This window comes from Azolla caroliniana, unplaced genomic scaffold, assembly GCF_043228905.1.
Source record: "Azolla caroliniana isolate FFs.n. ecotype wild unplaced genomic scaffold, voAzoCaro1.0.p SCAF_20, whole genome shotgun sequence".
Taxonomy (NCBI): Eukaryota; Viridiplantae; Streptophyta; class Polypodiopsida; order Salviniales; family Salviniaceae; genus Azolla; species Azolla caroliniana.
The window spans coordinates 1810805-1837651 of record NW_028230455.1 but is presented as its reverse complement, the minus strand read 5'-3'; the positions used below and the strand labels follow the sequence as shown (position 1 = coordinate 1837651).

Below are 26847 nucleotides of genomic sequence, written 5' to 3'. Positions count from 1 at the left end.
AATGTAGACAATATTCATAAATTGTAAAAATTGTCAAACTTAGACGTGAACATTAATATATCAATTTGAACATATCACATAGTTGTGACAGTCTCCACACTACTCTCATCTTCTTCCTTTTGAGAACTCCCCTACAAAATTTGTGCAGTAATATCTACTACACATAGGCTAGTAATGATAGGGTCCTCAAATAGCTCGTCGACAAAATCAACAAGCTCCCTAGTTTCACCAACTTGATGGCACTTTGATTGTCGTAGTGGAGTCGGAATTTCTCTTGCCGAATTCCCAACTCACCGATAAAGTCCTTCATCCAAATTATCTCCTTGCCAGCTTCAACAATAGCCATATACTCCGCTTTTGTGGTCGACAACGCCACAGCCTTCTGCAACCTCGATTGCCACGAGACGCCTCCCCCTGCATATGTCATTACGTACCCGAACGTGGATCGACATGTATCCACATCAGCTGACATGTCAAAGTTAGTAAAGCCTTCTAGTATGGGGTTACCTAAGCCAAATCAGAGACACACGCACGAGGTGCCTCTCAGGTACTAGAGTATCCACTTCACCGCAGCCCAATGCTCTCTTCCAAGATTGCTCATATACCGACTGACTAATCTGACCGCCTATCGAATGTTTGGTTTGGTGCAGACCATCAAATACATCAAGCTTCCAACAGTTGAGGCCTAGGGGACCTTGCTCATCTCAGCTCTCTCCATTTTCAATTTCCAACATTGGCTTTCGGATAACTTGTTGTTTGTCGGCAATGTTGAGACCGGCTCCGTCTTCTGCATGTGACAGCCATTTGTTACATACTTCTCTTGTGACAGCCACAACAACCTCTTTGTCCTGTCCCAGACAATATGCATTCCTAGGATTTGCTTTGCCGAACCCATATCCTTCATTGTAAAAGACCTACTCAAGGCCTTTTTTAGGATTCCGATTTTCTTCAGGTCCTGTCTAACAATCAGCATGTCGTCCACGTACAACAAGAGGATGAGGAAGTCTCCCCCGTCGTGCTTCTTCACAAAAACGCAGTGATCAATCTGCGTCTTGTGGTACCCTTGGTTGGCCATGAAGGATTCGAACTTTCGATACCATTGTTGGGGCGCTTGCTTCAGTTCATACAACACTTCTTTAGCTGGCATACCAGATTTTCATTTCCCTTCTCCACGAATCCTTCCAGTTGTTGCATGTAGATTTCTTCTTCAAGGTCTCCCGGCAGAAATGTTGTCTTGACATCTGTTGAGCGGCAAGCTCAACCGGAGCCGGATCGGCTGAATAAGCCGGAGCCGGTAAGCGAGACGGATCGGGCGAAACGGATCGGTATGACGGTGAGCAACCGAACCGGAAAGCAGTGGAGGCCGGGTGCAATCCGTAACCAGCAGTCCAATCGGAAGCCTAGAATAGGATAGACTACTAGGTATCTATAGTCTCGTAGTAAGTGTCAGATGCTCGTGTGAGCATTGAAGTACATGGTACTTCTGTCAGTCCCAAGAGGACTTGTATAAATAGTGCTACTTAGCACAGTGTGTATGACAGAGCCTTGATATAATTTTTGAAATTACGTTCTGCTCTCTCTCTCTCTCTCTCTCTCTCTCTCTCTCTCTCTCTGTTGTTCTCTGTTTTACGCTTTCGCAAACACTTACGTTTACATGGTATCAGAGCGCGAGGGTTGAGAACCTCTGCTGCAGACATTTACTCTTGAGAAGAAAACCCTAACATGTCGAAAACAGACACAGTAGAAGACATGGATAGAGGCATGGCTACGTCGCTCCCGGTGGAAAAGCTCGACAGGAGCAACTACGCATCCTGGTCTTACAAGATGCACCAGTACCTGCTTGGACACGGGTACTGGAGTTATGTCGAAGGAGCGAATGATGCGGTGCCAGACTCGGCACACAAGGACTTCTCGGTATGGGAACAGGCGGCAAGCAGGGTGATGTACTGCTTCGCATCCAGTGTCAGCGATCAGCTGCTCAGCCACATCCGTGATGCCAAGACACCAAAGGATGCTTGGGGGAACCTGAAAAAGGTTTTCGCCGCAAGCACCACTGCCCGGAAGCTGCAACTCAGACAGGAGTTGAGCAATGTTCGACAGAAGAACATGTCCGTGGCAGACTACACGGGCCGAATAAAGGAGATTTGCGACTCACTCGCCTCTATCAATGTTACCGTAGAGGAAGACGAGATGGTGCAGGTATGTCTCGGAGGCCTGGCGTCCAAGTTCGGAGCGTTCCGGACTGCGGTGTGTACAAGGGAGAATACCCCCTCATTCTTCGACTTACAGTCGATGCTCCTTGTAGAGGAGAACCACGCCGGTGCATCTACCAGTGCATCCCCGGACAGCCGAATGTTGTACACGGGAACGGATCGGCACTGTGGGCGTGGTGGAAGAGGTGGGTCGGCACGCAATGGAGGCGGCCGGCAAGAGCAGGAACGGAGGCACTATGAGTGTGCCGACAGCAGTTCCGGGACTTCCACAAGCGGGGGGAGTCAAGGCGGTGCCGGAGGCCGGCAAGACAAATCCGCTACGGAATGCTGGTATTGTGGCAAAAAAGGCCACAGGGAAAGTGAGTGCTGGAGAAAGCGTGCCGATTCGGACAAATCCGGATCCGGCAAGGCCGGTAAGGATGGCCGGCAAAACTCGCACTACGCAAATGGATCAGGAGGATCCGGAACCGGAAAGGCCGGTAAGGGGCCAGCCTTGGTGATGAATCACAAGGCAAACTCAATGAAGAAGACCACTTCCAAATCGGAGGAAGTGTGGTATGTTGATTCCGGCGCGTCGAACCACATGACGAGCCATAAAGAGTGGTTCTCCTTTCTGGAGAGACCGGATCAACCAGGAGTAGTCGAAACCGGAGACGACACTCCTCACCCAATCGTGCACGTCGGAGAAGTCCCTCTAAGCCACATCGGACAAAAAGGGAAGCTGATGAACGTGTTACACGTTCCGACGATCACGAAGAACCTGGTGTCCATCGGTCAGATTGTCGACCAGGGGATGCAGGTGCGGTTTACGCACCTCGGGTGCTTCATTGAGGATGAGGGCGAAGTCATTGCGCAAGGGCGCAGAGACGGGAGGATGTTTATCCTCAACACCAATGACTTTGGCACCGCTCTATTCGCGAAACGACAGAAGGTCGAGTCGGACATCGACCTGTGGCACAAGCGGATAGGCCACGTCAACTACCGGAGGCTTCAAGATCTGCAAACGAAACAAGTCGTTTTCGGTTTGCTGAAGTTCAGCGGCCGGAGAGACGAAATTTGTGAAGCCTGCCAACTTGGGAAGCAACACCGGCTTCCATTCCCCACCGAACGGAACCGGAGCCGTAACAAGCTCGATCTCATCCATTCGGATGTGTGGGGACCGGCACAAAGTGTAAGCCTTGGCGGGAGCCGATACTTCGTCTCCTTCATCGACGACTATACTCGGCATACTTGGATCTACCTCATTGAGCGGAAGAGCGAAGTCTTCGACTGTTTCCGGAGCCTCCAGAAGATGGTGGAACGGGAATCGGAGAGGAAGATCAAATGCCTTCGGTCGGATGGCGGAAAGGAATATTTTTCCGGCCAATTCACTCGTTATCTGCAGCAAAAGGGAATTCGGCGAGAGTTCAGCTGTAGATACACACCGGAGCAAAACGGTGTGGCCGAAAGGAAGAACCGGACACTCGTCGAAGCGGCAAGGACAATGCTGGAGGAGAAGAGCATGCCCCGGTTCTACTGGGCGGAGGCGGTCCAGACGGCCGTCTACATACAAAACTGCATTGGTGACAAGGTGTCAGCTCATGAGCTGTATTTTGGGCGCAAGCCGAACTTAAGACACCTTCGGATTTTCGGCAGCATAGCGTATGTGCATGTGCCGGATCAGAAGCGGAGGAAGCTGGATGCAAAATTGGAAAAATGCATCCTAGTCGGCTATGCTCAAGATCAAAAGGGGTATAAGTGCTATAACCCCCGGACGAAGGAAGTCCGAGTTAGCCGGGATGTCGAGTTCGATGAATCGGCATCCTGGTACTCCGTACCGACTCCAACTTCCGATCCCGACCCAATGTCGGAAGATCAGGCCAGTGAGCCTGAATCAGCCACTGGCAGAGGATGATGATGCAGGGACTCAAGATGAGAGTCCGGAATCGTTACAGTTGAGTGGACCGAACAAGCGACTGAGTCAGTTGGACCAGTCGGATGAAGAGACGGCAAGTGGTGGAGACTCTGTCGTGCTCTCCCCGCGCAAGGAACCGAGGAAATGGTTCACGCGCAAAGAGAAAGGGAAAAGGAAGATGTCGGAATTCGAAACCGGCATCGATGAGTCGGATCAGTGCGTATCCGACTCCGGAAAGGAGAAAGGCAGATCTTCGGCAACGAAGACCGAACTGGCCAAGAAGGGCCTCACATCAGGTGACAGTGCGTTGCGCCGATCAACCCGTCAGAAGGATCCCGTCGTGCGGTACGGGTACAATGAATACATGGTGCATCATTATGCGTACATGACTAAGGTGACAGAAGTGCGCGAGCCGGAGAGCTACGCAGAAGCGGCAAAGGACGCAAATTGGCGTGCCGCTATGGACGAAGAAATGCGGGCACTCGATGCCAACGAAACTTGGGACCTAGTTGATCCTCCCCGTCACTGTAAACCGATCGGATGCAAGTGGGTGTACAAGGTCAAGTACAACGTCGACGGTTCTGTTAACCGGTACAAAGCCCGGTTAGTGGCGAAGGGATACGCGCAGACCCACGGAATCGACTACGATGAGACCTTCGCTCCTGTGGCGAAGATGACGACGGTTCGTGTGGTACTGGCGGTTGCTGCGACAAGGGGGTGGCATCTTCACCAGATGGATGTGACGAACGCCTTCCTTCAAGGAGAGCTTGAAGAAGAAGTCTTTATGACTCAGCCCCCCGGATTTCACTCGGAGATGAACAAGTCGACGGTATGCCGACTGAAGAAGTCGCTTTACGGCTTGAAGCAAGCCCCCCGAGCTTGGAACGCGAAGATCACGCACCGGTTGCGTAAGCTGGGGTTTGCTGTCTCTAAGTCAGACTCTTCGTTATTCATCCGGCAAGGCTCTGACGGTCCGGTATGTATACTCTTGTATGTGGATGATTTAGTCATCACCGGACCGGGTCTTCCCGAAATCAACCGCGTCAAGTCCCAGTTGTCGGACGCATTCGAAATGAAGGACCTGGGGGACCTTCATTATTTTCTTGGGATCGAAGTGATCCAGACCCCCGACGGCATATTGCTCTCACAACGACATTACGTGTTGAATATGTTGTATAAGTTCGGCATGACGGATTGCCGACCTGTCTCCACACCCCTGGACCGAAACCAGAAGCTCCGTCCCAACTCCGGACCGGCCTGCAATGAGAAACGGTTCCGACAGGTTGTCGGAAGCCTGATCTACTTAACCATCACCCGACCCGACATCAGCTATCCGATCGGATGGTAAGTCAGTTCATGCAGAAGCCGATCGTGGAGCACCTTCAGTGCGCGCAAAGAATATTACGGTATGTCAGCGGCACTAAGGACCGGGGACTGCTATACCGGCGAGGTATACCCGAAGAGCTTGTCGGTTACACCGATGCTGACTGGGCCGACGATGCGTCTGATCGCCGCTCCACTTCCGGATACATGTTCTCCATAGGTAGTGCGGTCATTGCGTGGAGCAGCAAGAAGCAGCCCACAGTGGCTTTGTCAAGCACTGAGGCTGAGTACCAGGCCGCTACCGTTGCCACTTGTGAAGCCATCTGGCTTCGGCGACTGCTGCGAGACTTGCGGATCGAGGTGCCGACCCCGATCCCGATTTACTGCGATAAGATGAGCAGCCTGCAGCTCGCCAGGAACCCTGTGTTCCATGCTCGCACAAAGCACATCGAGGTGCACTACCACTTCGTGCGTGAGCGGGTCCTAAGCGGTGAAGTTGACCTACGGTATGTTCATACGGATCGGCAAATTGCCGACATCTTCACCAAGCCGCTCGGATCGGACAAGTTGCAGCACTTTACCGACATGCTTGGTATTCAGCATCTCGACGTGCCGCACTTGAGGGGGAGAAGCAAGGGCAAAGTCTCTACCGAAACGGGCAAAGGCCAAAAACTTGTTGAACCCGTCGGTAAGAGGAGACAAGAAGCTGAAGGAAGCCGAGTCAACGAAGGAAGTCGACACATCCGAACAGGTCGGAGGAAGCGGCTGTGAAGAAGAGTTGTGCACTCAGGAAGAGAAGTGCATGTTGTGCGGAGGTCATCACGATGGTACTGACCATGATACAGAGTCGAATGAAGAATTCGATTTCGGTTCACCGGCTGAAGAAGCCGAGGGAAGCATGGAGAAGGCCAAGACTCGGAAGTGGTCCGATGTGGTGAGAGGCCTGACGCCGGAAGTCGAATCGGGGTGTACCGATTCGGACAAGAGCTGGAACGAGTCGGAGACAGCTGACTCGGATCAACAGATGGATCCGGATGAGACGGATCGACTGAAGGCCAAGGGGACACGGACACAACGGAAGTCGATGCCATCGTGGGAGAACCGACGGATCGGCAAGTGCCGGAGTCACAGCAACGTGACTGCTGAGATGGGCCTATTGAGCAGACATACCGACCGAGAGGGTCGAGGCGCGTAGAACCAAAGGGGTCGCGGCAAACGGGACCGGACCGGACGAGGAGCGCGAGCAAGGCGGAGTGACGCCAGGAGAAGTCGGTTGGAAGAACCGACTGCCACAAAGGTCGACACTACGACCCCACCTCAGGTTGAGCTTGAGGGGGAGTGTTGAGCGGCAAGCTCAACCGGAGCCGGATCGGCTGAATAAACCGGAGCCGGTAAGCGAGACAGATCGGGCGAAACGGATCGGTATGACGGTGAGCAACCGAACCGGAAAGCAGTGGAGGCCGGGTGCAATCCGTAACCGGCAGTCCAATCGGAAGCCTAGAATAGGATAGACTACTAGGTATCTATAGTCTCGTAGTAACTGTCAGATGCTCGTGTGAGCATTGAAGTACATGGTACTTCTGTCAGTCCCAAGAGGACTTGTATAAATAGTGCTACTTAGCACAGTGTGTATGACAGAGCCTTGATATAATTTTTGAAATTACGTTCTGCTCTCTCTCTCTCTCTCTCTCTCTCTCTCTCTCTCTCTCAAACTCTATTTTTCATCTTATTTTTATTTTTACTTCGATGAATGGGTAAATATCCCATTTTTGTTGTAAACCATTTGTCTCATGGGCCAATTTTGGCCTTAGAAGACGTTAATATATCTTTCTTTCTTTCTTTCTTTCTCTCTCTGTTGTTCTCTGTTTTACGCTTCCGCAAACACTTACGTTTACAACATCCAGCTGTTCCACTTCAAGGTCCATGTTGACCGTTATGCCCAACACCACTGGGATGGATGTCATCTTCACTATCAAGGCAAATATTTCGTCAAAATCCACACCCTTTTTCTACTGGAAGCCCTTCACCACGATTTGGGCTTTGTATCTAGATGGATTCCCACCTTCTCCTGGCATCAGTTTGTATACCCACTTGTTTCGGAGTGCCTTCTTTCCTTTCGGCAGCTCGGTCAATCCATACGTGTGGTTCTCATGCAAGGAATCCATCTCGTCTTGCATGGCATGTAACCACTCTTTGTTGTGGGCATCTTTCTTAGCTTCCTCGAAGCTTTCCAACTCCCCCTCATCGGTTAAGAGTACACGTTCTTCGTCCGACAATCTACGAGGGACTCTTCTCTCTCACACAGGATATCTCATGCCTCCATTTGATGCAATCGGCTCCTATTCAACCTCTTCAGTTAGCTCTTCATCCGAATCGGATTCGGATCCACATTAGGCAAACTGTCTTCTTCCAATCGGCTCTCCTTGTGTGCCTGTCAAACATCTCGTATCGGTCGCCTCCCTATGCTCCTAAGTCAACTCTTGACTTTGCCAACTATCTACTCGGCCGACTAGTTCATATCCAACTTTGGCTATCTCGACTTCTGTCTAATTCGGTCGATCATCAACTTGCTCAAATTGGTAGTTGGAGACCTATTCTCGGTCAACTGGGAGGCCAACCCAGTCTTCTCCATCTCCTAGTTGGAAATCATCTTTTCTTCCATAAAGCCGATATCTCGGCTCCGAATCACCTTCTTGTCAACTGAGTCCCACAATCGATAACCGAACTCTTCTTCACCGTACCCTAGGAATATGCATGGCCAAGTCTTAGGATCCAATTTCCCCCTTTGGTCCTTTGCTACATGCACATAGGCGAGACAACCGAACACCCTCAAATGTCGATATTATACATTGTCTTTGCCGGTCCACACTCTCTGTGGGACATCACCATCTAAGGGAACCAAGGGTGATCTGTTTATCACATAAACAATCGTCATCAATGCCTCATCCCGAAAAGGTCTTCGTCAACTTGGCATGTGCAAGCATACTTGGAACTCTCCCCATGATGGTCCAGTTCATCCACACAACACATTGTTTTTGCCTAAATAATTAGGGATTTCCCTATTTATTTACACTCACAAACTAGCCAAAATGCAATCGAAAAGCACAAGGGGATCCCTCAACCCGACCTTTTGTTATCACCTTCTTGGTTGACAACACAAAGGGTCAAACAACTTACTCTCTAAGTCGCTCTATCAAGGGAATTGTGATGGGAGATATGGATTTGATGGTTGCCAGTTCTTTACTTTTGACTCCACTCTAATTACGTGTCACTCTCTAATATTCTTCACCTCTAAACACCCTTTTATCATTATTACTCACAGATGTAATTTAAACATAACCACACTTAACTTAGGATCGACTGTATATAGAAGTACTCTCTCTCTCTCTCTGGTCATACGACCCACAGAACAACTGAATAATAGAAACTCAGAGTAGTCTAAACTAAAACTTATATTTATGCTTATAGATCGATACTTTTTACAATGCTCTGCATTCCTTTATATAGGTGACACAGGCAACTTGTCAAGAACTACAAAACTGCCATTCGGCAAGAAACATAAAACAGTTCTAACTTCCTACTCGGTCTTTCGACTATTCTATTTCCGACTTACCTATTCACACTTGCCCCATTTCCGACCCATAACTTACTATTATTTTACGACTATTACTTTAAGTTCTATATTATAGTCGATTTGCCCTAGCAACACCTTTGGAATGGAGTGCTCAACTCGAGCATTTGTCTCAACCTTTTGTCTCAAAATCACGAACCGAGTTTTCTACTAGAGCCATCAAATCAAGGCAGTGCATGAAAGGAGCCCGAGAGACCCCACAACAAGAGATCCTAACGCGAGAAATGAAATGCACTAAATGACAGGAATACACGCTCCCTAAGCATAATGCTCGGCCACAACCGAGTCTAGGATCAAACACAGAAAACAGGTAAGGTACGCACGACACAATGAAGAGAAGAGTACACGGGATGTTAACGTGGAAAGCCCAAACTAGGGAAAAACCACGGCAGCCCACAGACTGCAAACTATCGCTATATCACAATGTACAATAGTAAAGCACCGAGGCAACGACCTCGAGCTTGCTATCTTCGCCACAGGCGGCGGTTACAATAGAGGCAACGACCTCTTCCTCTTTCTCTCTCACTCTGTACACAGTTATGCACACTAATCTTTCGCCAACAAGAATGACAACCACAACAAAAGTTTGCCCTAAGTCATATTTATACTAATATGACTTTTCGTCTATTTAAAGTATAGCCTCGATGGACTCTCAGGAAACATATTTACGAATATGTCTCTTCATCCGGTGAGCACTTCTCACCGGGCCTTCACCATCCGGCTCTTGCCGGGTACTCGTCATCCGGTTCTCACAGGGCCTTCCGTTGCCGGGTACACCACATCCGGTTCTCACCGGGTTTTCCATTGCCGGGTCCTCCACATCCGGTTCTCACCGGATCTTCCGTTGTCGGGTCCTCCACATCCGGTTCTCACCGGGTCTTCCGTTGCTGGGTCCTCCACATCCGGTTTCGGCCTCGGCCGAGTTTGCTCATGAACATTGTTCTTCTCACTTCCCATCCGGAGGGACCTGTTTCCTAACACTAAAAGGGGTCACGATACTTGGACAAGTAGGTGATTGAATCACGTGCACTTACCCACTCCATGAGCACCTTAAGAGTGAACATGTGAAATCTTTTTGTATCAATATCGCATCTTCCTTTGTTGGTCGCGATCAAGTAGCACAAGCAACATGATACACATGACACTATAGACCAATTTGGTGGTGAACCTAGTGAGGGTGATTGTCAGTCACTGTTGGGCCATTGGCTTTGCAAACTCTAACCTCATGATCTCTCTCACTCACAATTCCTTGTCAAAACTCTAATCTAGAAGCTATTTAATACCCTATAATGTTCTAAATTTCAAGCATGCACAGATATAAAAGTTAAATGTTATACATTGTAATATAAGAATTCACACAACACATATAAAAAGAGGAGTTATTCAGGTTTGGCTAAGAAGCACATAACCTTAATCACTCAATTCACTATAGTAAATTATCAAAAACATGAAAGAGAACTCTCACTTAGGTTATGAGGGGAGAGAAAATCTCAAGGATCAAGAAGCAGCTAAAAAGTCACCAAAAATGACATTTACACCTCTTTTACAAAAGGTTTGTCCCCTAGCACATTAGGGTGGCCATTTGGCCTAAAGCTCTAGAATAAGGTTTATTCTATGCCCCCTTTCTCCTAGTCTTATGTTTATTCTTTATTGTCTTCGCCAATGTCAATGATTTTGTGAGTCATGTGTTATGCTATGTACAACAAGCACTTAGAATCAGTGTTGCCTTTTGACGGCCGTTTTGAACGTTTTTGGCAAATTTAACCGTATATGAAGGTTAATTTAAAAATGAAACCGTCAATCTTGACAGGCATATGTTTTATGAAAACGTAAAAATGAAGGCTTAAAATTTCCTAATACCGTCAAATTTTACTAAGACCAATACAATAGTATTATAGTCCTAGGTAGTAGGAACAAATTGTTCAAGTTGCATTGGGAGTGTATGAATTTGAAAGACTCACATATGTGTGTAACGAAAAGGTAAAAAAACTAATAGAGTCTAGACTCTAAATTATGAATCTTTTCTTCCCAATTCCCCCGCCCCGTTTCCCCATCTAAAACCTTCCTTTCCCTTTCCCCCCCTTTCCCCCATTTTCCCCCATCTCCCCCCATTTCTCCCCTTTTCCCCTGTTTCTTCGTTGCTCCCTCAGCCCTGCACCTTGCTGGAAGCTCGCAACTCAGTGCTCACTAATAACTATCCCTACTCGAAGCTTGTTGCTCATTTCCTGCTACAGTCTACTCATAGATTCAGGCTTTCAGCAACACCTGCAGCAGTCCTACTCACCCATCTAAGGTAGCTCTCTCTCTCTCTCTCTCTCTCTGGAATGCAAAGAACACTAGTAATTGAATATTTAGAAAAACTAACAGGATACATTTAGTCCGCAAGAAAAACCAGACACAAAAAACTCTAATTTCATGCATGCAACCTACACCATCATAGAAAGTCCAAACCCTAAATATGAAGCTTATGCCTTCTGTTGATAGACATAAGTAAGCCCACACTTGCCACAATAATGGCGATCAAAATGGCTGGCCATGAAGGTACCAGCACCACAATCAGCATTAGGGCATTCCTTACGGAGTCTCTGAACCTTCCTTGAGTCGTCCACCTTGTAGTACTGCAAGACAGAGAGCTTTACTTTCTTCTTCTTGTGCTTGATCTTCTTGGGCTTTGTGTATGTCTTCTTCTTCCTTTTCTTAGCCCCACCGCGCAGACGCAACACGAGATGGAGAGTGGATTCCTTCTGGATGTTGTAATCTGCTAGGGTTCGCCCATCCTCGAGCTGCTTCCCGGCGAAGATCAATCTCTGTTGATCCGGGGCTATCCCTTCCTTATCTTGGATCTTGGCCTTGACATTGTCGATGGTATCAGAGGATTCTACCTCTAAAGTGATGGTCTTACCAGTTAAGGTTTTCACGAAGATCTGCATCTTGTCCTACAATCGAAGCTCAGAGGAGTAGTAAATTGCCAAGGTCCTCACCCATTGATGCATCGAGACATACATCAACATGCATCTTGTATAATATATGTATATGTGTATGTCCATACATCATCATCTAAGTGTAGGTTAGGTTGATAGATAGATATCTATGCATATATTTCGAGGTGTCACATAGACGTATGTGCACATAGAATCGTGTATGGAGTGGCGGATGCATCGGCGAGGCTAGTTAATAATAATAAAATCATGTTTCATCATGTTAGTTCATGTTGCCAGTTGATGTTAACATGTTAACATGTCGCGAACTCCTCTAGGACCAAAGCAAAAACTCTATAGGATATGGCTTGCATATCTAACTTTATTGTATAGTGTTAAATACCAAACCAATTAATCTTTGGACTTATCCTTACATTTATGGCATCATTGTCTCGTACATGTTTTACTGGAAAAACATGCTACGTAGTAACATTATGTTGTGGTGTGTCTAGGTTGGCATTCTGCATCTAGACGAAGTCCAACTTACCCTATATATTTCCCTCTACGAAAATTTACAATGGCTTTTACTAGATATACCACCAAATTCTTTTACTAGTCCATCAAAACTAGTATTGCTCTCCTCTTTAAGGGCAAAAGTTTGGGAATTATATTCATGTAAAATCTCATTGCTCAATAGGTCAGAACTAATATGCTTGGGTTTAATGATGCTAGTGATTGTTTTGAACTGATGGCATGATCTTTTCTTACATGACCCATTTCTTCTTGTTCAGAATAATTATGGCTCCCAATAGAAAAAATCAACGAACCATTAGTGCGATGTTTGCATGGAAACCACCCAACGATACCAATGACATAAATATAAACAATGATTTAAATGAGGATATGGATATGTTTGGGACTGATTTAGAGAGTTTAACTCGAGAGAGTTGTTCCTCTAATATAACTAAAGAAAAGCCTAAGAGAAAATTCCGTGAAGCATGGAGGGATAAATTCCCATGGATAAGATGCATTATGCAAGGAGACAAAACATTAATGAAATGTGCATGGTGTGAGAAATACGCTAGTCCTGGGCCTTGGGGTCTTGGTTTTGGATGCATTACTTTGCAACTTGATGCAATTTTGACCCATGTTAACTCAAGTGGTCATAAATTATGTGCATCAAAGTGGATATGTGATGTTGAAGGGAAAGCAATGTCCATCCCAAAGCATGTATCACAATTGGATGATATTAACAAAAATAAGGTCATAACAACAATGAAACTCATGTACTTTATTGCAAAAAAAGATTTGTCTATTGCTACATACCAAGAATTATGTGATTTGGCTGTGCTACTAGAGGTGCCTAATATGCCTAAGCAACATGATTATATATCTTATACTAGTAGATATGGGGGATATGAATTTTTGGTTGCCTTCGGGAAATATCTTCTAGAAGTTCAAAGCTCAAACCTAATAAATTCCCCATACTACTCTTTGATGCTAGATGAAAGTACTGACAATGGATTAGAGTTGCATCTCATTATGTATGTTACATACTTGCAATGTGGTGGTTGTGGGCCTAAGCAAACTGAATATATGGGTTTGCTGAAAATTCCCAATGGTAAAGGTAGAACTATATATGAACATGTTAAGCATCTATTAGGCGATCGATGCCTCAACATGAACAAGTTGATTGAATTGGCAACTGATGGTGCGTCATCAATGATTGGTAGTGAAATTGGAATAGTAACATTAATGAAAAATGATATCCCAAATTTGGTTGGTGTACATTGTATTGCTCATAGAGAAGCATTGGTTATTTCAGATGTATCTAAAGATATCCCTGAGCTCATTCTTGTAGAAAAAATTGCAAATAAGGTATATGCATGGGCTAACAATAGTACCAAAAGGACACATGAAATTTTAGAGCTCTTGGAACAAATGCAATTGGATGCTCATAGACCATTACAAATAATTTCATAATATTCGTTGGTTGTCACGTGGTCAAGTCATGGAAAGACTAGTGAGTATAATGCCTGCAATACTTACTATTTGGAAGAAAGAGAGCTTAAACGAGTGGTATAATAAAGCTTGTATCTATAGTGTGCAATTTTGCTTTTGTATGATGGCTGATGTGTTGCATTTGATGAATATCTTGAGCTTGAAACTTCAAAAAGAGAATTTGGATGTAACTTCAATTGGTGCAGAAATTGATATTACAATTTCTAATTTGCGAAGGTCTTTCTTGAGAAATGACACATTTGCGGATGGAACAATGTATTTATCCAAGTTCTTAAGATTCTCTAAAGTTGGGTTTTTGGAAATAGAGGATAAAGATGGCGTTACATATAGACATGAACTATACTTCAAACAAATTCCTATGGATAAAGCAAGTCAAAATGATACAAATCCCAATATTGCAAAATCTAAGGGAATGAGGCCATTTATAGATGGATCACTTGAAAGTTGTATTAAACTATCTCAAAATTATGTGCAAAATGTTATTGATGGACTAAATGCAAGATTCCCTGACTTAAGCCTCTTCAATGCAGCAAAATTATTCAGCCCAGGCCATTATGCAGATGATGATGTGATTAGGGATAGTAAAGCAAAGACATGGTTGGGAATTTTGATTTCTCACTTACAGCCAAATGTTGATGTCAATGCATGTCCTCAAATTTTACATGATGCAAAGGCTTGTGAAATGGAACTCTATAGGTTTGTTGACACTTTACGTTTAAATTGTGAAGGCTATACTATGCATGAAGCTTGGCGTATGTTTTGCAAAATGAAGGATTGGCAAGATAGTTTCCCTCATTTGATGAAATTATGGCAAGCTACTTTGGTTATTCTGTCTAGCACAGTTTCGTGTGAGAGAGGGTTTTCTAAGCAAAATCTCATCAAAGAGATGAAAAGAAATCGATTGAATATAGAGCATTTAGATGATTTAATGCGAGTCTCATTGAATGGGCCACACATTGAAGAGATACAATGGGATCGTGTATATGAAATTTGGAAAGATGCAAAGGATAGAAGGGTATAATATATTGTTTCGTACAAATATTCGATGTATTTACTTTTTGAAGGGCATTTTTTTTGGTAAACCGTCAATTTGACGGGCAAAATTTTTGGAATACCGTTCTCATGACAGGCAATGTTGGCCGTCAAAAGGCAACACTGCTTAGAATGTTACACACTTGTTGGAGTCACATCAATCTTGTTTGAGGATAAATGATTCTAATAGAGGTCCCACAAACATTATTTGACCTTCCACATGAGTCTTACAAATGTGAATGGTCACTGTACACCCAAGCAACCCTATACACTAAATAATGATGGCATCAAAGCTCATAAGTGAGGCAAAAAAGTTGGTGTACATCCACGACATCACAAGTGATTTGGAGCCAACACAAGTATTACAAGTTTTGACAACCAATAGTTCATGGTGCCAGCTCGAGAGTTTTTGTGACCCCAAAGTGTGCAGCCATTCCGTTTTCATGGTAATTTGACAAGATCTGAATTTGGCATCCAGATCATTTGGAATGTAGTTGTGATTGCTCCAAACGAGGAGCCCATCTTCAAATGTAAACTAGCCCAAATCATCACACGCTTTTGTTTTTTTGTGACATATGCAAACCTCTCTTTAATATCCTGGGCCAACCGATTGAAGTTCATTCCCGTGATTATATCTCTCATTATTGATTCATTTACTGGTATTGCACATGTCATAAATAAATTGAATTGGAGGGGCTTTAAAAGCCACTAACTTTGTTGGTCATAGGCCTCATCCCCCAAATGAAGCTCCAACTAATTTATAAAGGAGCTCATACTTAGAGAGCATCTCTTGTGACCTTGAGAAAAATGAACTTGATATATCTATCTAAAATTGGAAATGTAAATTCTACATTCTAATACATGTTTCTTTTTCCAAAAAAAAAATCTAATACATGTTGCAATCCAATTATTACACACAAACACAATCTTTTGGTTATACTTGAAAATTTACTACGTATGACATTTTATGACTAGACAAAGTGTATCATAAGTAATAAAAGTTGAGCTTTTGATGAGCTAATGTTATATTTATGGTCAAGACTCAACAATGATCCATTCACAATGTTACCTTTCCATATATTAGCATTATCATAATGAATGTTCACTTAAGATGAAAAAACATATTGAAAACGTAGTGTGCTACTCTATGTTAAAGCACACTTGAATTTCGTGCATGATAACTCTTCATGAAACAATAATACCTAATCATTCTGATTCAATATAATTTGATTTTCATCCTCAATATGTGTAGCAATCACAATGTTAAAATAAATATTGTTCACTATTTTTAAGGACATTTGGATTAAAGTAAATTTACCTTTTTTTTAACTATAAAAGATATAAATAGAAAAATCTTTCTTAATTTAATCTATGATAAGATTAAGAGAAAATAGTATTTCATTCATAGAAATGTTTATGCATGTACATAATACCGGTCTCTTGATAGAATCATAGAACGTTACTTTTAATAGAAAATGAATTGTATGACAACTTTCAAATTCACATACTACATTATTTTACTATGTTTTGCAATTTTAACATATGGTCACGAATGTTCGCCTATGCATGTACATAATACCGGTCTCTTGATAGAATCATAGAACGTTGCTTTTAATAGAAAATGAATTGTATGACAACTTTCAAATTCACATACTACATTATTTTACTATGTTTTGCAATTTTAACATATGGTCACGAATGTTCGCCTTCAGTTGGATAGAGAGCATAACATGAACAATATTTTGGAGGCTCATAGGGGTCCATTCATTCACAAGTATCATGAAGATTCAATATTTCATGGCATGCTAAGCAAAAAAAAACTAGGTTCACAAAAACTCAATGTGTACTGTGATCTAAGAATACAAAGTTCAATGTCTCAAGACGGAAGGTCGAAGACCAATTGGCTATAATCATGTGGCAATAGTCATTTAGTAGTCAAAAACTAAAATCAGAACATTGTGGCACATAATCTTTATTGCAAGGTGTATTGTAATCCTCCTTGTTTTCCTAACCCTAGACAATATATTAATAACGACATCATAATCCTTATGCCAAGGTGTATTGTAATCCTCCTTGTTTTCCTAATCTTTATGCCAAGGTAAAATCATGCTCAACATGTATATGGACTCGAGAATTTCTATACAAATCCCAAACAACCTAGAAAATGTCAACAACCATGTTCTTTGGGTAAACTTTATGGAGATTATACTTCACCAAGATAAGGAACTGATTAACTACTCTACACGAAAAGAAGCTTGATTGAAGAAGCTTGATTGAGAGTGACAAGACTCATACTCATGGTTTAAATACAACAAAGCTATTGCGTTGTGGGGTATTACTATGCCAAGGTGTATCATAACCACATACTTGTGTTGTTGTTAGGAAGAACATATTGTCATGCAATATGGGTATAGGCTCTCACGACATGGGCAATGAGAAGAGAGGGTTTGATAAACAGTTAGGATGGATAAATTGGAGATAAAATTTGCCTACTATGTAGTCAACCAAATCCATCCTTCCCAAATATAATAAATGGTGAGGGATATGCTTGGCCATTCAAAGTTCAAACCTCATTTGGGTTGTCCGTGCAACCAAGGATCGCCATTTGGTTGATCTTGATGGTTCCAATACAATGAGGTCTAAGTTCAGATGTGACATGTGACAAGCCATTGAATCAAAAGGAAGAAGAGTTTTTGCCCATTTGAAAATTGTGTACAAGACACACATGTGTCGTGCACACATTCACACAATTTTCAAAGATGTGTAAAGGAGTTTCACATTAATTAATTCCTTTTCATATCTCTCGAGTCTCCGGACTACATTATTTTGAAATAGAGATTTGGTGGGAACAGAAGGGATATAGAGAGGGTGTAAAAATATCCTCGTGCTCATTGATGTCTTCCAATGCATAGGATCATGTTTTGTGATTGCGAGCCTTGGAATGAAGAGCCGAAGAATTTCCTTCTATGCACCCATGGGAATGAACTTCCTTCCTTGGCATAGTTTTCACGAACCATCTCTTGTCAAATACGAAATATTATGTTGATGAGTTCTAGGGATCAACTGACATTATAATTGATCAAATAGCACACACTGTAGGGAAACCAATAACTAGCTCATCCGTATATGGGCTCAAGTGACACATTTCATTGCCCTAGATCAAAGTTGACCATGGAGAATTAAGGTAAATAACAAAACAATAGAATAATATTAAAACTTTTTGTTTTTTCCTTTGCTAAAACATGAGCGAAAATTTGGAAATGGCATGTTAAAAATATTAAATCTGCCATACTTTTTTGGCATTGTATCATCAAACCTATTATTTCGTTCCTTGGACATTAATTAAACTTAGCTTCTTCCAAACATCAGCACTTCAAGACATTGTCCATAGCCAAACTGCTTTACTCTTTCATTATTGAATACTTGTGAGGATCTTGATCTCGTGTTGCTTGAGTGGTGATAACATTTTCCATGCCTAAGATCTAAGAGCAAATTGTAGGTTAATAGGTGACAAGTTGTTATAGGATTAAAGGTATGATAGTACAACTTTTTTCTTAAAGCATGTGTCAAACTTGCATGGCATATCACTTTTCTGTCCATGTATTTTTTCTAGTTTAGGGTAAGATTAAAAAGATGATAGTTTTTATTAATTTCTAAGGGAATTGGAGGATCCACTTAGGGATATTCCCTTTTCCTTTCTTTACATCAAAAGACTCCATGTAAAAGTAGTTGGTTCCTAAGCGTGCCTCTTGAACCAATCTCACCTTGCTCGCAAAGTTAAGGACAATGTATGCATACAAATCTAGTGGTGTATTTACCACTATGTGTGTGCATACTCACTAACAATAAGAATACAATGACGCACGAGATTGACACATGTGCCAACGTCGTACTTGGGTTCACATTTACTCCATTCAATTCAAACAAGAATAAAAAGGTCCATTAGGAATGGAAGTCAGTACAGATATTATGACTTCATGGCATAGTGTCGTTTACCCGTACATGGATGACGTACTTTGTGCTCACACCTTTTTCATGCTTTCGATGGTGTTTTTGAAAACTATCAACATTATTTGTTGTCCGTTTTTGGTGATATGAGATATAGCAAGTTGAATTGATATCGATTCCCTGAATCATGTATGTCTAGATAATAGCAAGACCCCATGCAAAATAAAAAACATGACTTGAAGTGCATTATTGTCAATTTATGTCGACGAGACATTATAACAACACACCTAGAGAAATGAATACACCAAGATTTGTTTTGAGATGAAATTGACGAACAAGTAAGTTGAAGAAGATGTAGTTGCTTGGGGTGGCAAAAAATCTACACGAAATAATGTGAGGATATTTATTGGAGTTTGTAGCAGTTCCTTCTATCATACTAACCGAGGTAGACACGAATTTGGGATAACAAAATGGTATACCTTTTGAAGCTCTTGCAATCCGAACGGGAACATAATTTTGTTGAATTCTTTGGATTCGCACTACCATCTTACTAGCTTAACATGAACATAAGATCCAAACATTCACGTAATACAAAACATTCTAAATTGTACACTATTCACGGATATTAAGAATATATAACACATTCGAATGAAAGTTTATGATCAGAGCAGAGCCATGGTGTAGTGCATGGATGTCATATTAATAATTGATAATTGAAAAAATATCTCCTCAAAACTTGGAGCAATCAATAAAAGGGCTGCATTGCCTAACGTTTGTCGCAAATGGACTAGGATAAAAGACAACACAATCATTCAAGAACTAAAACTCTTGGGGAGAGGACAATGGGACAATCCAAACTCCCCGGAAAGTCGGGATGGGATAAGTGTGCGTGCCCTAAAACAACACCAAGGGGTTCACAACAGATCTTTCCGGATAAGGGGTTGACAATCCAAACTCACCGAAAGTCGGGAAGGGATAAGTGTGCTTGCCCTAAAACAACACCATGGGATCCCAAGGAATCACGAGTGATCTATCCGAATAAGGGGTTGCGACGATGTGTACATTTTCGAGACGGGTTGCAAATGGGCATGTGAAAGAAGGGTTGGGGGGGGGTGGAGGCACAAAGAGATAAGGTTTTGACGTGGATGTCAGATGGAGAGGTTAATTAAGGATTGGGAGTATGTATGTATATGTATATGTATATGTATGTATGACTACTAACACCACGACTACATACATACATACATACATACATACATACATACATACATACATATAGTGTGTGTAGTGTTAGGCTTTTGAGGCTGCCTTGGTTTCCTCTCATTTTTTGGGTTTTTGAATGAATAGGCGCCGACCCCCCCCCCCCCCCACTCCCACCCAAAATTAACCATTACTACTACTACATACATACATGACATACACACATTACATTACATTACATACATGATATATATATTAATATATATTATATACATACATACATTATGTACATACTTGACATACATACATACATACATTATTACACGAGCTGAGAGGAGAGAGAGAGAGAGAGAGAGAGAGAGAGAGAGAGAGATGGGACGCTCTCTCTCTCTCTCTAACTAGCATTAAATGGGCTGTGCCACCCAACAGAAATAAGATAATGTAAATTATAAGCAAATAAATAAATAAAATAGATAAAACTAAATGAAGAAGGAAATAGGGGGATGGGATGGTCAGGGAGAATGGGAGCCACTGAGGGCGCGACACGTGGCTCGCGGCCACTGGCTGCGGATCAGCACAAAAGGAGGCAGACAGCGATGGCCGGAGAGGAGAGAGAGAGAGAGAGCCTGAAGATAGAGAGTAGAGTAGAGAGAGAGAGAGAGAGACAGTAGAGATGGCGGCGGCTGAGAGTGAGGCAGAAGACGTTGTTGATCTTGCTGCAGGCGATGGCGATGGCGATGGCGGCGGCGGTTCCTCCTCTTCCTCTGCGTCTGCAGCAGCTTGTTCCTGTGAAGGCGATGATGGACATGGCCATGGCCATAGTGGTGTCGGCGGCGCTTCTGCTGCCCCAAGGAAGGAGCGCGGGAAGGTGAAGTGGTTCAGCAACGCCCGAGGCTTCGGCTTCATAACGCCAGACGGAGGCGGCGGCGATGGCCATGGCCATGGCGATGGCGAGGAGGACCTGTTCGTCCACCAGGCGGCGGTGCACGCCCATGGCTTCCGCTCCCTGCAGGAAGGCGAGAGCGTGGAGTACGTGGTGGAGGTCGGCGACGACGGCCGCTCCCGCGCCGTCTCTGTCACCGGCCCCGGCGGCGCGCACGTCCTCGGCTCTGCAGGCCGCCATTCCGCCTCCAGGCTCCGCCGCGCCGGCAATCGGCGCCGGGGAGCCTCCGATGAGCCTCCGCCGCTTCCTCCTCCTTCCAGCGCTCATGATTCTGATGATTCTGCTGCTGCTTCTTCCTCCTGATCCATGCCAAACGGATCGCGCTGCCATGGCCCTCCCCTCCCCTCTCAAATCGCCGCTATGTCTTCTTTCACGTTTCCTGTGCGTTGCGTTGCTCCCGTTTAAACTGTTTTTCGTATCATAAGCTTTCTCTCCTTTTGATGATGGCGTTCTTCCCCCGAGTCTCCATCGCCATCGTCGATCTCTGTGTCCTTCCTAGTAGAAAACCTCTTTTTTTTCTCTGTAAATATAATATATCCCCTGGCCAATGCCTCCCTTTTGATTTTTTTTTTGTATCTATCCATCCATTCTGTGTCTGTCTGTCTGGTCGGTCTGTCTCTCTCCGTCTCTGTCTTTTCCTCTGCGAAATGTTGTGTAGCTTGTAAAAATATCTGATACCGTTGCCTGTTATTGCCTTGTTATCTGTCTGTTTTTTGAGAAAACGCATTAACCTCCACACTGTGCTCTGAACATGTCCAAGGATCAAATGATGGAAGCGCAGCACACACCATTTTGACGCAGATTCTGGTTAGGGTTTCTGCTAGCTTCGATGAAGGAAAGGATATGTGATGGTGAAGATGGATTGAACGGTGCTTCATGCATACTGGCAATGAATGAGATGGATCTGATCTCTTGATGAACGAACGATTTACTACTACCTTAACGATGGAGCTTTAGCTTCCTTTTCATCATAAACCCTAAACCCTAAACCCGAAAACGTCTGTCTAATTGACGAAACGCGTTCTGTCCAATCGATTGATTCTCTGAGTAGTGTTGTGTCTAGCAATTTACTTTAGAATCTGCTCAGCCATTCCTCCATCTCCCTTTTGCGCGCATGCTATGATGGACATAAATGGGCAGGGCCATCATCATCTCAGAGGTCATCTGCTTCGTGGATAACTGTAATCAAATCAGCAGCCATGGCCACACCAAATATAGCAGTTTGACATATCATGCATACATACATACATACATACATACATACATACGCATACACATGCACACTCTAGCATGCATACATTCATACATACACATACACATGCACACTCTAGCATGCATACATACATACATACATACAGTCAGTCTAGCATGTAGATGAAGGATGGGGTAGCTCATATGCTTCATTGTGGGCTGTCCATCTGTCCGTCCATCTGACACCATTGCCGTAGTGTGGCCATATTCCTTGGTGGCCTGGGGAACCTTCGTCAGGTGAATACCACCATGGTCCATAACATTCTTGAAGAAATGATTTGCTTTGAGCTTATGCCCTTAGTGGTTCATCGTTGCCATTCGATCCGTCTTGAAGACAACTTCGGTCGATCCTTTCTGACCTGTGCACATGCTTCGTGCATTTAAAACCCTCACATTTTTTACTGTAGTGTATATGCTTTGTGCTCACGAACCATGCTTGGAAGTCATGAAAAACCATTTATGTAGTGTTGTAACTGCTCTTTGTGAGCAATGGATGATGTAAATAAGAAGAGCGAGCAATGTGTGCAAAGCATGGCAATTTGAGGAGCAACACCAACATCCAATTTCAAAGGCTGGGGAATGTGAGTGGTAGACTCTTAGTTGTCATCCCTTCAACAATTTGAGGGCCTAAACTAAATAGGTGGATAAAGTTACTATGTTTCCTTCATTGATGACCACTTTAAGCATACATGGGTCTACCTAGTGTGAGGAAAGAGTAGTATTTGATCACTTTCAAAAGTTCAAAAAAACGTGTGGAGAAAAATATTGATTAGTCCATTCAATATCTCAAATATGATATGGCAAAAGACACTTCTTGATAAATGCATCACATGCCTTTAGCTTGAACAAAACTTGTGTTGATACACAACAAAAAGTGGTTACTCCAAATGAGCCATACACGATCCCCCCAACATGACATTTGTTGGTGGCTTGGTTCTTTTGGCAATGAGTGTATATCATGAGGATTTGCAAATTTCTAATCTGTGGCTTGAGCATCATGAAAATGGTGAGAAGGACCATTGTGAGTTTCTTGGAGTCAACGTAGAAGATCCTCAATAGTGAGTTTTTTAGAGATTTGTGGTAGATCAAGATTGTCCAATGTGGATTACTTCTTGTCTTGGCAAACAAGGGAGTATATGTGGTAGAAAAATGAATTGAATTATGGTAAACAAATTCAACAAAGTAAAAAAATTAACCCAACAACCAGTGGGCAATTGATGAAACAAAAATGTGAAATGTCAACCCAACATACTGTGGGTACTCAACATATTGTGGGTCTAGTTTTTTCTCACAGAATGCACGCTTTTGTATTGGTGGAGTCTTGCTTCCACGTGGATATCGTAAGCTGAAGGCGGTGTAGATTGCCTATTGATGGCCATTCACTCTCGAGTCATGAACCTAATTGCAAACACTCACTCACCTCTCTCGCAAAGATAATTTAATAACAAGTTAACTAAAGCCTTCTCAAGGCATATACATTAGCAATAGAAATACAATAGAAATAGAAATACATTAACAAGCAAAATAAAACAATAGAAATATGTTGTCGTGATGTGGGAAGTTCATGAGACAGAATGAGGCTCAAGACAACAAAAAGACAAAACTTAATCAAAATGAGCTTAAACACAAAACGGTAAGGTCAAGGATTTGAATCTTCTTCGGACCACAAAAGGGACATGTGGACATCACTGTGCCAAATACAAGCAATGTGAATGGTTGGATGGGATAATCAACATTTTGGTTGTGTTAGGTGCCTTGAGAAGATAAATATAGGTGAGTTTGAACACCACTAGGCTCAACTTTCGGAATTGGGATCAAAGATTGGTGGGGGCGAACAAAGTGTTAATATTCTTAAAGTTTGTTGATTAGGAGGTTTGATATTTAACTAGACGATGATGCTTTGGATGAAGTAAGAAGAAATTTCCAACAATATAATGAACGAAAGAAGAACACTCCATTGGGTCAATTATGGACATGTTCGAATTACAATTCGGTTCCTAATCATAAAGAGGAAAAGAATCTGCTAAAGAAGAGTAACTTGACATTTGACGAAGATGAATTCATAAAAAAGCTAGAAGAGACTTCAAAATAGAAGATTAACATCGAAGAGAACAAGGAGAAAGTGCCAATATTGAAACCCAAACAACGTGACGAAGTGCAATAGACTCACGAACCGAACATGAATATGAAAGAGAAGTGAGATAACTTATACACAAGATCATGAGGTTTTAAAGGAGAAGATTAACGTTCAAGAGTATACATAGAAAGTGCTAATATTGAAACCCAAACAACGTGACGAAGTGCAATATACTCACGAACCGAACATGAATATGAAAGAGAAGTGAAACTTATACACAAGATCATGAGGTTTTAAAGGAGAAGATTAACGTTCAAGAGTATACATAGAAAGTGCCAATATTGAAACCCAACGAAGATGACAAAGTGCAATATACTTGCAAACCGAATAAGAGGAGTGAGATAACGTAAAGGAAACTTGAGGTCAATCTAGACAACGGCACAAATGCCTTCCTTGGAGCTTCAGCTACAAGCTTTATTGAATTCAAGGATGAGATAAAGGAATCTACCAAGGACGACCCAAATGATGTATTGCCTAGCATAGCTGACCCAACGAGAATGAGAAGATTACATGCGGTCTAGATGATGAGAAGAATTTTCTACTCTCCATGTTGCTTGTCCTACCCTTGTGAAGAGGTGGAAGCCGAAAGGATACAAAAGGAAAACACTATGCATGAGACTATGTGGGAGGAAGAAGTCGAAAAAGACACAACCCATATACCGAAAAAAGATAACATCCAAAATGTAGACATGACAAAGAAAATGAACAAAATAACGATGTTGCATTGCCAGATCTTGAGACTCGGAGACTAGAGAGCTGTGATAGTTTGGTTAATGACAAGAAGATCATCATTTGGGCCTAGACTATGGTATGACCCCAAAGAAGGATGTAGATGATGTGAGATGGGATAAAAGTATGAAGTGTCAATAGAGGGATGATAAGCAAGGACAATACGAAGATTTGGTGGATACCAATGACTTGAAGGGTGTTCTTCCTCAAGGGATAATTCATATACTTAACCGGTTAGGCCTTGTCCAAACCAAGTTGGTTAAGCCTTAATCAATTTGGAAGGTTTTAAACTCGAACCAAACTTGTTCCTAAATCGGTTAAGCCTAAACTAGTTTAGGAACTGGTCCAAACCGTTTTGCCTTAATCGGTTTGTAACACGGTTCGGCCCAATTCGGTTCGGTTTGTCTTGAGCCTTGCCACACGAGCTCAAACCGGTTAATGAAGCTCACGCCGTTACTGGACCGAACCGTCAAACCGTTTATAAACGGCTTAAAGGCTCGATTTAGGTTTGAACCGAGAGGTTGCTGACTCTTTATATTGAACTCTTTAAGGGACAAAGACCACGAAAGAATGACGTGAGTCAAGAGGAGAGTAACCACCTCGTGGAAGCTCAAGAGAAAGATAGACATTAGTCTAACATGTGCTCAAGAGATCTCATGGAAAGGAAGGTTGGCACCTCACCTTCTGCTGCTATGATCGAAGTCTCAACGCTTAAATTTTTTTCAAGTGGAATTAATTGTGATAGAAACAAAGGTGGAAGATTATGACATTAGGGCATACAAAATATAAAAGTTTTGGAATGAGAGAAGATTAAAGAACTTGGTGCCACTATGATGATCAAGGGGATAGCTGAAATGAGGGAGGCACTTTTATATGATATGATGGGTTACAATCAAGGAATGGAGCTTAAAACACTACATGAAAACTAGATTAAGAATCGAGAAATATGTGATCAAAGTCTAGTGGTCTAGATGCTCAACATGGTTGTGGTGGAAGGAATGGTCATTGTGGAGTTGGATGAAAAAGGATAAGAGACCATCTACCTTAGTTTTTAGATAGGTCTCTATCAAAGATAGTTAGGTTATGAATAAAGGAGAGATGTTTGATATAGAGGTGAAAGGATTCCATCATGGCGGACCTTCACATACCACATTTGGCACATACCAAAAAATGCGTAGGTTTGGTGGAGGTGGTTGTCGTGATTTGGGAAGTTCACTTTGGCAATGACCTAAACCCATGCACATTAACCCATTCCTTAGATTTGGTTGACTTGCATAGTGACCTATTTGGGAGGTGTGGGGATAGTCCGTCTAACATTTGGGGCTATAAGTCTTTCTTAGGAACGCGTTGCAACATTGATGATTTTCTATGTGCACATTGTTTTTGTTCTTGCCAAACATGAGGGTTCAAAGCTTGATCTAGCTCTAGAGATTGATCGAGTTTTGACGTCAGAACCGATATTATATGTCTTTCTAGCTCACAATCTAGGTTCAAGCCTAGGGTTAGAGTTGTGCATCCTTCATTCAGTTAGACTACCCGAAAGCCTTGACTACTTGACTAGGATTTCCTTTTCTATATGATTGGTTGTCAAAAAGTAAATGTCATG

At 43.0% G+C, this 26847-nt stretch overlaps 3 protein-coding genes across 3 annotated transcripts; 2 read left to right on the top strand and 1 right to left on the bottom strand.

Annotated features, from left to right (window-relative positions):
- Positions 1 to 11384: 11384 nt before the first annotated feature.
- On the bottom strand, positions 11385 to 12009 carry LOC147850770 (ubiquitin-ribosomal protein eS31 fusion protein-like). Its single transcript, XM_087336079.1, has one exon. It carries the CDS (start codon positions 11989 to 11991, stop codon positions 11527 to 11529), a length of 465 nt encoding a protein of 154 aa, XP_087192205.1. The 5' UTR covers positions 11992 to 12009; the 3' UTR covers positions 11385 to 11526.
- A 768-nt stretch (positions 12010 to 12777) lies between these two features.
- On the top strand, positions 12778 to 13962 carry LOC147850769 (uncharacterized). Its single transcript, XM_087335994.1, has one exon. It carries the CDS (start codon positions 12778 to 12780, stop codon positions 13960 to 13962), a length of 1185 nt encoding a protein of 394 aa, XP_087192120.1.
- Positions 13963 to 20785: 6823 nt separating this feature from the next.
- On the top strand, positions 20786 to 21720 carry LOC147850768 (uncharacterized). Its single transcript, XM_087335766.1, has one exon. It carries the CDS (start codon positions 20855 to 20857, stop codon positions 21425 to 21427), a length of 573 nt encoding a protein of 190 aa, XP_087191892.1. The 5' UTR covers positions 20786 to 20854; the 3' UTR covers positions 21428 to 21720.
- The last annotated feature ends 5127 nt before the right edge of the window (positions 21721 to 26847 follow it).